At 38.8% G+C, this 16,917-nt stretch overlaps 1 protein-coding gene across 1 annotated transcript; it reads left to right on the top strand.

Moving 5' to 3' along the window:
• The first annotated feature begins 452 nt into the window (after positions 1–452).
• On the top strand, positions 453–14,929 carry LOC115027655 (calpain-8). Its single transcript, XM_029461127.1, has 22 exons — positions 453–544; positions 2,497–2,751; positions 2,996–3,065; positions 3,279–3,397; positions 3,517–3,650; positions 3,742–3,916; positions 7,155–7,229; positions 7,923–8,008; positions 8,930–9,004; positions 9,147–9,307; positions 9,728–9,894; positions 10,242–10,253; positions 10,370–10,578; positions 11,463–11,508; positions 11,631–11,699; positions 12,181–12,238; positions 12,366–12,427; positions 12,659–12,727; positions 12,885–12,963; positions 13,765–13,881; positions 14,576–14,628; positions 14,903–14,929. The coding sequence occupies exons 2-22, from the start codon at positions 2,515–2,517 to the stop codon at positions 14,927–14,929; spliced, it is 2,100 nt and encodes a 699-aa protein (XP_029316987.1). The 5' UTR covers positions 453–544; positions 2,497–2,514.
• Positions 14,930–16,917: the final 1,988 nt, after the last annotated feature.

Here is a 16,917-nt window from a genome sequence, read left to right as displayed (position 1 = left end):
CAACACCCATGGGTGTTTCCTGCTTCTCACCTGATGCATGCTTGGGTACACTCCTTCCACACATCGTCACCAGGAGATGTTTTATAACTTTCTTGGGTAAAAAAAGATGTTGGCCTCAGGGAATACTGGTGTTGCCACTGCAAGGCAACCAACACCCTGAGAGATGTCTTTGATGTCTTTACATGCACAAAACAAGGTGTCCGATATATAGTGCAAGCAGCCAGTGTTGATCATGTGACAGCTTTGTCTCAACGGCTGTGAAGAAACAGGTTCCAACATTTAAACAAGTCAACGGTGTAAGGCAGGATGAGTTGATGAATGAAAAGACAGCAGTGTTATATTTAGTCCCACTGCTCTTATGTAATCCCTCTCCCCCTCCCTGTCTCTCTATCGGTCTAACTCTCTTCTGTATCTGCCTGCAAACTCTACACAGCTGTGACAGGTAGCGTTGGGGGGTTTGCAGGTTTAATACAAAAACTGGAGCTTCTCTTCTCATACTTGCTGTTCCACTCAGACTCTACACTTCCCCTCTCCGGCTGGTGAGGTGAGATTAAGATCTTCAAATGCCAGTAACATTTCAAACAGGTCGATTTACAGTTTAGCAACTTGTGCTATTGTCATTGTTGTTACATTTGAGACTGAAAATGTTATCATGGGCCTGAACTCTTTTTATGTCTACATACAATGGGTTATTTTTGACATTTTAGGGACAGTAAGTAAGTACAATTTTGAAAGTCAAATCCTCTGTGTCTTATGTATTTTACTGTACACGCAGAGTCAGTGGGTGAAAATCCTCTTGGACTTGACTACATGTTATGGCTGTGAAATGCATTCTTTCTTTCTTTATTTGGACCCTCATTAGCAGCTTTTCTTCCTGGGGTCTACACACAACAAAACACAACATTTAAAAACAATACAGGATATGTAACACTCTCATTAAGAACATATTTAAAACAAATAAAAGTTCAGTAAAAACTTGTTGACTTTGGTTAATAACTGTAATGTTGTGGTTATTGTTAATGTGATTTTTAAAACTGGGTGCTTCAATGATCATTGTTGGTCACATTGTGATTGCTCTATAATGCTATACATTACAGACCTGCATACTGCGTCTGCTCTGGTTTTATGTTTGACTTTATAACCCTCTAGTAACCTGCCTGGTAGTGTGACTCATTATTTTGTGAGTGCAGAGAATGTGGTCGTTTACTATAACACATATTCCTAAAGAAACTCATTAGATTGCAGGCAAACCTATTAAACCAAGACGTAGTTCATGTCTTATGTTATGTTTGAATAAAACAATCACAGTTATAGAACTAAAACTTAACTGTTTAATTTTCCTGGATTCATCCATACTTTCTCTTTTTCCAACACAACATAATTTCTGTTAAATGTTGTATTTGTACCATGTTGTTTATCCTGTACACACGACATCTATTGCACGTCTGTCCGTCCTGGGAGAGGGATCCCTCCTCAGTTGCTCTCCCTGAGGTTTCTAACATTTCTCCCCCTTTAACTGTGGGGTTTCTTTTAGGAAGTTTTTCCTTGTGCGATGCGAGGGTCTAAGGACAGAGGGTGTCGTAACCTGTACAGTATGTAAAGCACACTGAGACAAATGTGTCATTTGTTTCCTTTATATTATTTGGAAAGCACACTTCTGCAAACTCCAAATACTAGTAGACTGTAGACTACGAAGGGCATATAACACAAAGAAAATAATTACATTATTTAATCCCTTGCAGAAGTCGCTGAACCATGCAGCGAGTGTTACCATGTGGTGGTCTATATTTTTAAAGGATCAGAATGTAGTTTGGGTTATATGACATTTTCAAAGGTGGCTTTAATAAATATAAATTGAGTTGATTCTTACCAATCAGGTCAGTTACCACATTTGACTTAGGCTATTTCCTTCATCTTGTTTTAAACTGTAATGGCATAAAATAATGCCAACGCATTTCTAAATCACCAAATAAAATGGGCACAATTAAAAAACATTTTTAAGCAAATTGTTAAAATTCAATTTCAACTTTCAAATACATTAATGTATGTATTAAATATAATATAATCTATGCAATCTTTGCCTAATTGGTATGTGAGGAGAAAGAGGGGGAAAGTGGCAGAACGTACAGATAAATGTGATATAAAAGTTTAAAGAGTGCGCTAATGCCAGCCACTCATTTTGCCTGTTTTAGAATTTAACTTTTAGTTGATCACCTATGGACCATTAGCTGGAGATTAGTATGCATGATGCAGCAGATATGTGGCCACTTGATGTCTCAAATTCAACATTTCGCCTCCAGTTTCCCTGTTTATGGTGTTACTGCACGTGTGGCCTTTTTCATGTGTTGGCTGTTCTGCTGTTTATGTCGCCCAGAAACCCATAGTTATAATGGAAAAGGGGAACTTAAACAGCTACTGGTGATGGTTGATGTGTTAACTCTGTTAAAGCACACTTTTTAATGTCAACATTGTTTTCAATCTCCCTTTTCTGAACAGAGTTCAAACACTGACGCAATGCCTCCACCGGGTGTGTGTATCAACATCCTCAATGCCCGTAACCTGAAAGAAGGTTATGGGACGATCACCAACCCTGAGAAGTATCTTAGCCAAGACTTTGAGCAGATTAAACAGCACTGTCTCATTAAACAAGTGAGGTACATAGATGAAATGTTCCCCCCTGACAAAAGGTCCATTGGGACAGGGACACTGAGCCCTGCTGACCTGCAGCGAGTGGTGTGGCTGAGACCACATGTGAGTGTTTCAGTGTTTTTATTTTCACAATTTTTCATTATTTTCATTTAGTTGCTCCTGAGACAAAATGTTCAACTTTCTTCATCTATCGCTTGTTTAATTGTGATACCTGTTAATGTTGAGCAGGTAGAGGCATTTAGCTTGCGTTAGCTCCTGTACTAGTTGCTGTTTATTCAGATTGTATACAAACTTAGATTGTTGCTTCGAATTGTTGAAAGTGTTGTCAACAATTCCTCTGTTTCAGAGAATTGGTCCTAATCCAAATTTTGAAGTCGATGGAATGTCCAGGTTAGATTTTGGTCAAGGCGCCATTGGTAGGACAATTGTTTCAATCACATTTTTCATCCAGCAATACTACTTTGAGATGCAAGTGCAGGCAATGGGCAGAAAACCAGTGTGTTTTCTGCCTGCTTGGTTGTTTTAGTATTCTCAATAGTTTGTAATCTGGAAACCTTTGTGTACACATTTAACTTTCATGCCTTTGCTCTCTTGTTACACCCCAAACTCAATGTCTATTTTTCACTCAGGAAACTGTTGGTTTCTTGCATCTGTCGGATCTCTGACGTTCCAGGATTACATCCTTAAGCAAGTTGTTCCTCTTGAACAAAAATTTGATGAGGACTACTGCGGGCTGTTCCACTTCAGGGTAAACCAACAATCATTGCCAGCTGTGTTTGTCTAAATGTTGGATCTGCTAAAATGGTACATACTATATGTCATATTGCTATAAAACCCTTCATATTTTCTCCTTTCTCAACTATCTAGTTCTGGAGATTTGGAAGATGGTTGGATGTTGTGATTGATGACAAGCTACCAACTATTAATGGCAGACTCATCTTTGTTCACTCCAAAAACCCAACTGAGTTTTGGCCTGCTTTGCTTGAGAAAGCCTACGCCAAGTATGAAAGTCATAAAGTGCATTTTGTTAAAGTGAGATTTGTCTTATTGTGGGAATATCCGTGTAATTAATTTCACTCCCACTTGCTTCAGAGTGTGTGGTTCCTATTCGGACATGAATGCTGGAACTCCTGCCGAGGCTTTGGTGGACTTCACAGGTGGTGTTCACATGTGTGTTGATCTGACAGAGCCTCCTCCAAACCTGTGGGACCTGATGTGCAGAGCTGGCCAATCCAAGTCATTGATAGGCTGTGGTACACCTCAGGGGGTAAGTACAAATAGACCACAACCAATGCTGGCTGGTTGCAACTCTTTAGGGTGTTCAAAAGACCAGGTGCCCATTTCATAAAAGCATCTCAAGGCTAAGGCTAGTTGGAAAGAAAATAATAAAAAAAAATGTTTTTGAAATGTTTGGTATTCCGGTATAACAGCCTACATCTTTGCTATAGATGTTCGGTGAGATGATATTTCTGGCTGTGATATCAGAAAACTAATCATTATGATGGCATTTACAGTAGTGTCAACAACTCTGTGTTCATACACGCACATGGACTGAAAGACTTAAGTGCCAGGATGCCAGGCTTCCACTTCTCAATAAATAAAGGGCATGAAATGCAGAATATGAGATCATTACAGCTATATAATTATATTCTAAATTTAGTTTGATACTCTTGGAGCGACAGATTTCTTTTAAATCCCCACAGGACACAGAAGTACGTAGTTATTCTCTACTCGATCCATCTAAAGGAAAAAGAGATTTAAATAAAACTGATCATGGCCTTTATTCATGGCCTCCCAATTCTCTTCAATACAACTTTATTACCTATACTGTGGCTTAAAAGTGAAAAGTGACAATCAGTCAGGAAATTACTACTCAGAGCTGAGTATGCACATAACATGACTAATGCTAAGCACAACTGAAAGCTGCAGACTTACTAGAGGCAAGGAACATCCTGCTGCTTTTGAATCTGTCTGTGGATGAGGTGTAAACAATGCTAGTGAGGAACCTGTGCACTGGCTCACCTATATGGCATGTAGTAAATATTAACATTATTAATTGTAAGGCAAGTATGACAGGTGACAATGACTTGTTAAAGTTTTATTGTGCTAAGAAAGCAGAGATGAATGCCGTTGCTAACTAATGTTTCAAAGTGCTTTGCTTATAATATTTCTCTCAAATACCTGACATTTGAGTATTTTTTGGAATGGAAATAAAAGGTATTGTAAAAAATAAATAAAAATGTAGTTTGCTAATCTTTTTATTCCAAACTAACCTCTAAGTGGCTCCATAGATTCTCCCTATGCTACAGTATATCTCAAAAGTGAGTACACCCTTTAGATTTTTGCAAATATTCTGTTATATCCTTTCAGGGGATAACATTATCCTACTGAAACTTTGATATAACTTAAAGTAGTCAGTGTGCTGCTTGAATAACAGTATAGATTTATTGTCCTTTGAAAATTACTCAGTACACAGCTGTTAATGTCTAAACAGCTGGCAACAAAAGTGAGTACACCCCATAGTGAACATGTCTAAATTGTGCCCAAAGTGTCAATATTTTGTGTGACCACCATTGTTATCTAGCACTGCTTTAACCCTCCTGGGCATGGAATTCACCAGAGCTGCACAGGTTGCTTCTGGAATCTTCTTCCACTCCTCCACGACGACATCACGGAGCGCACGGATGTTGGACACCTTGCACTCCTCCACCTTCCTCTTGAGGATGCCCCACATGTGCTCAATTGGGTTTAGGTCTGGAGACATACTTGGCCAGTCCATCACCTTAACCTTCAGCTTCTTCAGCAAGGCCGTTGTCATCTTGGAGGTGTGTTTAGGGTCATTATCATGTTGGAAAACTGCCCTACGGCTCAGTTTCCGAAGAGAGGGGATCATGCTCTGCTGCAGGATGTCACAGTATATATTGGAATTCATGTGTCCCTCAATGAAATGCAGCTCCCCAGTGCCGGCAGCACTCATGCAGCCCCAGACCATGATGCTGCCACCACCATGCTTGACTGTAGGCAAAACACATTTGTCTTGGTACTCCTCACCAGGGTGCCGCCACACACGCCGGACACCATCTGACCCAAACAGGTTTATTTTGGTCTCATCAGACCACAGGACATGGTTCCAGTAACTCATGTTCTTGGATTCATTGTCTTCAGCAAACTGTTTGCGGGCTTTCTTATGCATCGGTTTCAGAAGGGGCTTCTGTCTGGGGCGACGGCCATACAAACCGATTTGATGCAGTGTGCGGCGTATGGTCTGGGCACTGACAGGCTGACATCCCACTTCTGCAACCTCTGCAGCAATGCTGGAAGCACTCGCACGTCTATTTTTGGAAACCAACCTCTGGATATGACGCTGAGCACGTGGACTCAACTTCTTTGGTCGACCCTGGCGAGGCCTGTTCCGAGTGGAACCTGTCCTGGAAAACCGCTGTATGATCTTAGCCACTGTGCTGCAACTCATTTTCATGGTGTTGGCAATCTTCTTATAGCCAAGGCCATCTTTGTGAAGCGCAATAATCCTTTTTTTCAGCCGCTCAGAGAGTTCCTTGCCATGAGGTGCCATGTTGTCCAGCATTCAGAGAGAATTGTGCCCAAAACACCAAATTTAACAGCCCTGCTTATCATTTACACCTGAATCCTTGTAACACTAACGAGTCACATGACACCAGGGCGGGAAAACAACATCATTGGGCACAATTAGGACATGTTCACTATGGGGTGTACTCACTTTTGTTGCCAGCTGTTTAGACATTAACAGCTGTGTACTGAGTAATTTTCAAAGGACAATAAATCTATACTGTTATTCAAGCAGCACACTGACTACTTTAAGTTATATCAAAGTTTCAGTAGGATAATGTTATCCCCTGAAAGGATATAACAGAATATTTGCAAAAATCTAAAGGGTGTACTCACTTTTGAGATATACTGTATGTCTGGTCCCTTCAAATGTGGTGAAATGAGCACAGGCATGACAGTACATGGTCCTGTTATGAACGGTAAGAGAAGTAGAAAAGTGCTCGAGGGTAGTGACATATTTGACATTTAAAACTTGTGAAGGAAGATGGGCGCAGTGTAATAATACGTGAAAGTTGATGCAGCTGTCACTCACTTACAGTAATCCAGTTAATTACCTTCGTTTTCGGTTCGGTTTGTTGGTTTGTTGGTTTGTCAGCAGGATTACTAAAAACCAACTGGCCCAATTTTCATGAAACTTGGTCGAAGGCATACTGTGGGCCAAGGAAGAACCCATTACATTTTGGAGCAGATTTGAATCATAGGGCGGATGCACATACCTTTTTTCACTTATGGAAACTGCTGGCGGAGGTCTGCTCTCTCAGAATGCCCTTCTAGTCTTCACATCATATTCACATCATATTTGGCTGAAAGCAAAATAAAATGTTGGTCTTCTGTTTACTTTATTTATTGTGATATTAAATTAAAGTATGTTGCACAAGACTATCTCCAATCATAACATATACATTATCTATATCTAGGAAACATCTGCCAACACTGTATCACCAAATGGAATAGTCCAAGGCCATGCCTACACGGTCACAGGTGTGAAACAGGTGAAGAATTGCATTTTCTTTTATTATTATTATTATTATTATTATTATTATTATTATTATTATTATTATTATTATTATTATTATTATTATTATTATTATTATCATATTATTATATCCAGTATAAATCATTTTAAAACTCTGCAAATAATAAGGGCCTTAAAGGTGCAGTATACGACATTCAGAGCATATCTATGATTCTCAGTCTGGGTTGGGATTACCGGCTCTTAACATTGCGACAGCTAAACTGCTAATGGTGTTTACGGTGCTAACAGGGCTAACAACGGTAACAGTGCTGACAGAGCTATTGTTTATAGTGTTAACTTGAGGAGGAACCGGAGCCACCGTGGGTCGGGGTGGCATCATCAGCGGTAACCACTGTATGAGTGCAGTGCAGAGCGAAAACGATTAGCTAGTCAGTGAGACATGGAAGGATGAATTCACACGCACTAACATGCACGTGGTGCTGGACCAACTACCAAAACAAAAAACCGATAAACTCATACCGATATCTAACATATCTTAACATAGCAAATTGTTATTTGCTGCTAAATTAATGTGAATCTGAATGTCGTATATAGGCCTACTGTAGAACCAGAAGTTGGCCTCTACTTTATAGTCCTATGCATTATAGTAAAGTGTAGTTATTTTCTATGACGAATAACAGTTGTGTTTTCTCTGGTAATTGCTGGTCAGCTCATGAGCCGAGGGCAACTGGTAAACATGGTGCGTTTGTGGAACCCCTGGGGCCAAGGAGAGTGGAAGGGAGACTGGAGTGATCAGTAAAAATGACACAATGACTGTTTTGCAGAGAAATTGCTTTGATTTGCTGCCTCAGAACATAAAACACTGAGATTATTTTCCAATGCCAAAATAGTACATTGCAGATGTATTCATGTTCGCACACAAGCAAATTACTTAGGAAAGCTTTGGCAACAATACTGTATGCTTGTTGATGATAATCTCTAAAGTATAAAAGGGTTGCAGAAACTTTGAACGGAGCCATTTGCTGTTAACTTGAAAAACTGGTTCATAATAACTTAATTATGGACTGGTTGCGCCAGTAAACAGCAAAGCAAGGGAAGGGAAGCAAAGGTTTAACAGGTGTTCTACATTCATGTCTTTAAGGTTTTATCAGTTGTAATGAAAAGGAATGTCATTTATTTTATATCAGTGAATGCAAATCTATGCTAGTACAACGGCATTGCTTTTGAAATTGGCTAAATTTCCAAGTGTCTGAGTTTCCTAATCATAACCATATTTTGACATGCCTGAATGCTACTCAATGATTGCAGCAGACACGTTTAATTGATGTTTGGTGGATTTGGCACTTAAGTTTCTTACTAAGGCAGTTAAAACAGTTCTCCAGTGATTAGTATTGCACTTCCATATAGTCTGGGGTTTCCCAAAAGACGGATGGAAAAAAGGTTTGGTAGACATCAACATAGAAGAGGCTGAGATATCCTGACGATTAGTGCCTAGTATGTGTCAAGCTCCAACTCTTCAGGATCCTACATTTTCCATAAAGCACCTCGACAGTGTGTTTATGATAGTTTTTAAGTAAGGCTTTACGCTGCTAAAAATATCTAGCCTTCAGGCCCGAGCTGAAATACCTTTGCTTCTCCAAAGCTACCACACTATGCCAGTATTTGCAATAATAATAATTCCTCTCCTCTTGCTTCACACACAAATTGCATCTTAAGGTCGCCTTTGTGGCAAACTGTGAGTCCTCAAGATCGTGAGATGTGCCTCGCAGTGGCCGATGATGGGGAGTTTTGGTAAGCATGTAATTTCTAAAAATGATAAATGCAAAATGTTTCGTGACACTCTTACCTCAACTGACTGTTTTCTTTGATGGATCAAGTGAATCTCAGACTAAAGCCACGATGATTAATCAAAATGAATCTGTGATGCCAACAGGATGACCCTGGAAGACTTCTGTAAGTTCTATAATGATCTTGACATCTGCTGCCTGTGTCCCGACTTCCTCGATGGAAGCACGTCTTGCCACTGGAAGACCTCCATGTATGAGGGCAGATGGGTTGCAGGAACAACTGCTGGAGGATGCATGAATAACAGAGGTACTTCCAGGATATCTGGATTTATGCAAAACTGTCACCTCATTAGAACAATTTAGAGATTAGATATTATATATTTGTATTACTTTTTCATTTTAAATGTATAAATGCATAATTCAAATGTAACTTTCATTTCTAATATAGTATAACATTGTCAAAGTTCAAGCTCTTAACATGACAAGCTTTTACTAATATACTACAGTATACTACATTTAAGTATATTAAAAACTTTCATTTTATAAAAGGCGTAATTATTTCCTACTTTTTTTATCATACATTACAGAAACAGTATGAGTATTTATGGTTCATCTCACATGATGTGATGTCTGTTTGCTTTCTGCTCGATTTTTCAGTTGACCATTAAAATGTAAATATGTAGAATAATTAGTTTTCCACCTTGTTAAAATAATCTTTGCCTTCCAGACAGTTACTGGACAAATCCTCAGTATCGGGTCAAGATTGAGGAATTATTCAGCGAATGTTCTGCGAATCAGGGCGAGAAAAACATGCTGGTGTCTCTCATGCAAAAGCCTGACAAGAGAAACAGACGCCTGGTCCAAAATCTCCACATTGGATTCGCTGTATTTGAGGTAAGTTTTACCCATTATTATTGTTTTTGTCACATTGCAAAGATTATTATGACATATCATACGTAGACATGGAAAATAGCTGTTAGAGAAAGTCACATTAAAGGAAAGCAAAGATGAAAGTGTTGTGCAGGCTCAGGTATTCTGTGTCATTGTGGTGAAAGGATAATCACAAAGATAGCAGTTACAGTTTACAACACACGAAAAGAAACTAAAACTAAAACATCCGAAAAGTGATCATTAAATTCCTTGATTTCTATTTGCATTATATGTTTTGATATGTTGATATTTGACTTGAACAAATGTTTTTGTCCCCAACATGAAACAAATTTCCTCCTATTTCTAACAAGGTGACCAAAGAAGTAAGTACATTTTTTAGCCCTATCCTCATACACAGTGCATGCCCACCTACATTGTGAAGCTATGATATAGCATGAAAAGCATATAAATAAATATCTATTTATTGATGGTATTACAGTACAAGGCACAGAGCGGGAAGTTCCCAGCCTCTTTCTTCAACGTCAACAAACCTGTCGCCGAATCTAAAAAGTACATGAATGCCCGTGAGGTGATGGAGTTCACGATGCTAATGCCTGGCGAGTACCTGATTGTGCCGTCCACCTTTAATTCTAATGAGACAGCCTCCTTCATCCTGACCATCCTCTCCAAAGCAGAAACCCACGTCCAGTAAGTCACTCGCAACCCACTAGTCCTTAAAAGCTTGTACGATTGATATGCCACACACCACATATTAAGTACACTGCAGTCCCACAAGCAGTGTTGGGCAAGTTACTTAAAGTCACTGTTCAATTACTCTCCTGACTCATTAAACTTACATTACTTTAGTAATTACTCAGCAGCAAAAATAATGTCTCAGAGATGCCTTTAAAACAACTCCAATGCACACAAAACAACATTTGTACATCAATTAATTACTAAATAATTTCTCGCATGTTTTTTCTGATGGTGAACGAAGAATCCAGAACGGAAAAGTCTTGATGAATTGAAGTAGAACAGAAATATTATATAAAGAAATTAGTTTACAAACTCTTTAAACATCTCGTGCAGTATAATCAAAGTCTCATTTATACAGTTGTATGCTAACTACTTCCTAAACATATGCATTTTCCACTAAAACCTTATTATTTAAAACACCGCATAACAGTCTCACACTTGCACAGGCGCACTATACGTCCTTGTGAGTATAGTTTTATGCAGAAGCGTTTTAAATAGTAAGGTTTTAGCAAAAATGCATGTGTTTTGGAAGCAGTTAGCGTAGAGACTAGAGGTTTTTGGTTCACCATGGATGCATGCGAGGCATACAAAGTTTTCTTCACAAATTCAAGGTAGGCCCTACCGTGGGGTGAGTAGCCTAACTTATATGCAAATCATCATTTTGAGGGTGAGCTATTCCTTTAAGAATGTGAATTATTCCTTTACTGTGAACACAATTACTGGGACTAGTAACTGCAATGTCACTACTGAATTTCAAATTGTAACACCTTACACTACTTGTTACCGCTCAGAACGGTCTCTAAGCAATGTACGATATCTCTCGTCTTTCCTCTCAGTGAGAATTCCGATGGCCACAACCATGAACATGAGGAAGTAGAAGAGGTGTGCAAGATTTTAAAATATATTGTCGATCGATAGATAGATAAATACATTGCTGTTCTGTTACATGTTGTTTACTATGTTGATTACATTCATCTGGAGCTGAAACACTCAATATGTTGCAGGCCATGCAAACAGGAAAAGGCGAGGACGACGAAAATAAGAGAACCTTTTTCCGTCAATACTCTGACAAGGTAATTTGTGTAGAGCAGCATAAACTATGTGAAGTTAAACTAGTCTCACACAAGAAATAGTCAGGCACAGAGAATTCTTGTCCTTGCCCTTCTGATTTCGTCCAGTCTTTGTGTTAAGCTAGCTGCTGGCTGTAGCTTCATATTTACCGTACAGACGTGAGAGTGGAATCCATCCTCTCATCTAAATCTTTCACCAGAGATGGCGAATAACCTCATTTAAACTATTTATTTAATTAAAATCCATGTCTGCACTGTATCTTTTATTTGAGCTGTCATTAATACCTTTGGTATTGTCTTCTCTTCTTTGGGGTTACTGCTGATTACTACCAAACCCATAAAGTGTAGCAAGCGATTATTTCCCCTCAATATAAAAGTAACTGACATTATGAAAGCCAACATGTGAGCCAAATACTACCAGATACAGTAAATGCAGTACTGTTAATACAAATACAGTCTTTTCTTGTCTTCATTTCATTTCCAGTATGAAGAAGTGGATGCTGAGCAGCTCCAGAGACTTCTAAATGAAAAGATCTGGACAGGTTGAACTGTGTAACACCAAGAGGCTTGACAGCATAACAAACATTCACATATAATAATCCTGTGTTCTGCTATGTTGCTGGATTTCAGCCAAATTAAGTGTCCTGTTATTTTTCTACTTTTATTTAGGAGACTTGAAAGCTGGAAGCTTCAGCATTGATGCCTGTCGCAGCATGGTTGCTCTGATGGATGTATCCTCTTATGTGTAGTAGAATAATGTGGTTTCTTTCATTTTTCTCCATCTCAGCTACCAATTTGCTTAAGGGGGAATCTCTCACAGTAAATGTAGTTGCATAAGACACATAAGTAGTGTACATGCCAAAACTTGCCTGCCCTCTTGGATGTTTCACACAGATTTAAATGTCAGGCTAAAACAAGACTCAACACAACATGTACGGTTGGATACCTTAATGCTGGCTAAGACTTCAATTACCGGCAAACTGAATGGTGAGGAATTTGTTCGTCTGTGGAAGAAGGTCATCACTTACAAGGTAAAAGGGAGTTGAACAAGTCGTAAAAAAACAAAGATAAATGGTTAGCTTCCTGACAGACATGACCTTCAATGAATGACAAGGTTAGGGTGCGTCCTGTTTCAGAGTGTGTTTGTTCTTACTGTGTTAGGTTTGACAAGTGTCTTCTCTTCACCAGGACATTTTCCTCCGCACTGATGTTTCAAACTCAGGAACACTGTCACTGAGTGAGCTGAGGAATGCAATCATGGCTTCAGGTAGACGATCAGCCGCTTCTCTTTGCATTTACTGTATGTGAGCAATCTTGTCATCTGCTTTTTAACTGCTGGTCTTTAAAACAGTCTTTGATGCAAAACAATGCTTTGAAACCAGGTGCCTGATACATGTGAACACACACAGTAAACAAGAATACACACATTCCACACAGACTGAATTTGATGATAATCTATGTACTTCCACGCATGCATGTTAGCACTTGCTGTGACAATATCTCAAGTAGGGGTTACATAAACAGAAAGATTTAAGGCTGTCATGATCCCATCTAGAATTGATTTATTTCAGTTTACAGTTTAGTAAACCTACACAGCACTACAGGTGGGAGTTGACGAAGCAGTAGTAGGGGTTCTACATTTATATAAGGGTGGTGCGTGACAGCAATGTTAATGTGTGTCTTTATACATCTGGCACAAAGACTGTCTCGTGCATACACAGCGCTTTAGTCTAAAGTCAACAATGAAAGAAACGCATTTGGCTCCCAGGCACGATATATGCAAATATTCTTGTGCAGCAGTAGACGAGATTAAGTTTGTTGCAGGGAATGTTAAAGGAAGGTTGAGCAAAGGTTAGCCAGAGATTATTGACTGTGCTTCTAACCTTAGATTTCTAAGGTGTAATAATAATACAGCATGCTTGTCTGTCAGCAATATAAATACTGAGCTTTACTTTAGTTATGTATATTATGTAATGTTAATCCCCTGCTTTTGTGTGCGACTGACATGGATGATGAACATTTAACTACTTAAACCAACCTAAACTTTTGTCCTATGTATGTTGTTCAGGTAAGAGGATCAACGATGACATGCTGAACTTGCTGGCCCTGCGCTACGGGTCCTCCTCTGGACACATAACACTGGAGAGCTTCATCTCTCTCATCCTTCGCTTCGAGTGCATGAACCGTAAGTACATTAGGGCAACTGCACAGAAAAAGTACCTAAATGCTTTTCTTGAAATTTTATTCTTGACTTTGAGGATGATGTGTTCAATCCTTTTCAGGAACATGACAGGCGAGGAACTGTTTTTTACGTTATGTTATGTTAAACCGACTCAAATACGTCATCAGCAGAGTCCTGTCATGGGTTTGCTCGCCCCACAGGTGTCTTTCGTCAGATGGACGTGCTTGTCCTGAACTTTCGTTCAGAACACAGCCGTACTGGCATTTTCCCTGAGATGAGATGTTCCTTGGGTCTTGTGGTGGGAAATTGACGGTAAAGATCCCGGAGTATCGATTATTGCTGTCATTCACACATGAGCCCATGCAGGAAATATTCCTGAACATTTCAGGGTTAGACATAATTAGGTCTCTTGCTGTTCCTTGAATTTTGCTGACGATTTCGGCGCCAACCCTTCCCGACAGAAGGTCTCTCCAATGCACAACTGGGTGGGCTTTGGTAACTTAGTGTATTCTACCGGCGGCACACCATTGTTTTAACATGAGAAAACACAGGAGTGCAGCAACTACTGGTAAAGATGACGTGGTCGTGCGAACAAGGGACATTCTGAACTTCTGTCATGGCGTGTGACGTACACGTCTCCTTGCCTTTACAGTTTCTGGAGTAATGTAATAAGAATTAATTTTTTCTTTCTCAATAGAAATCTTCAACCAGTTGTCAAATGGAATGAACATGACTCTTCGTGAATCAGAGGTAACAGAAGTTCTTCAGAGGTGTATTCTTGAAGTTTGTTTAAGTTTTGAACCACTCAAAACCTGCACAGCTGCTGATCTGAAACAAAGGGGGGGAAATATCTTATTGGCAGAAGAAAAGTCTGTTTCAAATATCATTCACGAGTGTGTTGTTTCAGAAAACAAGGCATTCATGTACTACATCTTTACTTTTCTGTGGTGAAATGATCATGCTTTTAACCAGTGCTACAGATACATTGAAGCTCAATAATAATTTATCCCTCCTTCATTTGCAGTGGATGTACGTTTCGATGTACACTTAAACTGGCAGAGGAGATGAACTGCAGGATTCTTTTGGAATCAGCAGATGATGTGAAAGAAAATAAATACAAAAGGTGTTCTTCTGCAACTGAGTTCTTACGTGGTATGAAATAACAGGGTATTTACTTTCCATTTTGATAATGTTAAGGGTGTAACAGAATGTCCTCCCTGTGTCTCTTTTCCACTGCAGTGGGAGAACACATGGGAAGAACATGGTCAGAGATCTTTTCATATTTTCCTCTCATTTTTATACTTGGTCTCACACCTATGAACATGAAAAGTGATAATCTGCTTTGTAAACCTGTATGGGTTAGAAGAATACAGACTCCCCATCTGAGTAGATTTTAGTTTTTGACATAATTTAATCAATCTAAATGTCAATATATTTAAGCACTCTTTAGTAGTAGATCTCTTCTAGAATAACGTTAAGATTTTTAATTTGAGAATTTGTCAGCAGTAAATCTGCAGGGAGGTTTAGTTGTGGTTGGTTCTACATGTAAGTCTCTCTGATGTTCTTCATTCATTGTTTGTTGGTTACTGCATTTTCAGTCCACCATTTAATATCCCAACAATCTTTGTACGGATTGTCTATAATTTGGTTCATATCCATGGTGCCCAGAGTAGATAGCCTCCTGACTTTGGTGATCCAAATTGCTTGTCAACTATTGGATTGATTTGCAATGAAATTTGGTTCACACAAACATATTCCCCTTCAGGATGAATTGCGATCGCTTTGGTGATCACCTTTTCACCCAGCAGCATCATCAGGTCAAATATGTAACTGTCCAACACAATCACTAATCATTTATTCAATGAATCAATAAATACTTTTTTTTCATTCAATTATTGACTAAAATGGTGATTATGGTAAACGTTAAATATCAGCATGTTAGCGTCTACCTTGGGAGCATATTGGAATTCTAACAATGCTAGCATTTAGCTCAAGTACAGCCTCAGACCGCTGCTAGCATGGCTCGAGACTCTAAGATGTGTAAAGTCTATAAGCTAGTGTTTTTGATGGGATTCCTTTACACTTTAAGTGGGTTAATGCATTTTATGTTTTAGGTGGGAATAGACTTTGTACTTTACAAAATAAAGACATTTTCCAAACAGTTGTAGCGCATCAATATTTCTTTTACACCTTGTAGAATGTCTTGCAGATTTATTGAAATACATTTCCCTTATGACATATGTTACGTAAATATGGCATACATGGCTTTGACGATAAGTAAACTTTATACATAAAGGTCAGGACTAAAAAACTAAAGGACCTAAAGGACCATGTGGTGTAGTTACAAAAAGTTGTGATGGAAGATGGTCTATTTATTGAAGATATGCATGAAAACATGGGGCTTTCAGAATCCGTAAGCCAACTGCATGTCATCCACACTATGTCTTATTATTTTAATTATTAATAATAAAGTCTTACGGATATAACCGTCAGAAATATAAGAGGAAGTTGTGTTCAAAAGGTCGTCCAAACATTTCGCACCCAGTGTACAATAACGTACTGTATATGGTATTACTGGAAACTACTTTTGAATGCACCTTCACACCCCACGACTACATCCACATCGCCCCTGTTGACTGGAAAACCAAGAAGTCAGATCTCACATTTTACAGTCACACTGTTTTGCCAAATGTTATTTTCGTCAAAAATGTCAGATTTAAGTTACATATTTTATATATCGGGGCCTGGCATTCTCCTTGTATATGTCTGTATAGCACGGAACTCTTCAGTCATTTGTGAGTATTGACCAATATTAATTTGATTTATTACTATTTCAGTGTTTTTTGGGAGATCTATTTGTTATATGGCTGTATGGAAATAAAAAGTGTTTTGGAGTAAAACTCCCAAATAACATTCAACATGTATTTTAATGTATTTTCATAGAATTTACTGTCATAGTTGTAGTAAGAGTAGGAGAATGCATTCAGATGAACAATTATTCATAAGTTCTTGATTGTAATGATGATATTGCAAATTTTG

Source organism: Cottoperca gobio, chromosome 22 (assembly GCF_900634415.1).
Source record: "Cottoperca gobio chromosome 22, fCotGob3.1, whole genome shotgun sequence".
In the NCBI taxonomy this organism is placed as follows: Eukaryota; Metazoa; Chordata; class Actinopteri; order Perciformes; family Bovichtidae; genus Cottoperca; species Cottoperca gobio.
Note: the sequence above shows the minus strand (reverse complement) of the source record. Positions and strands in the feature narration are given on the sequence as shown.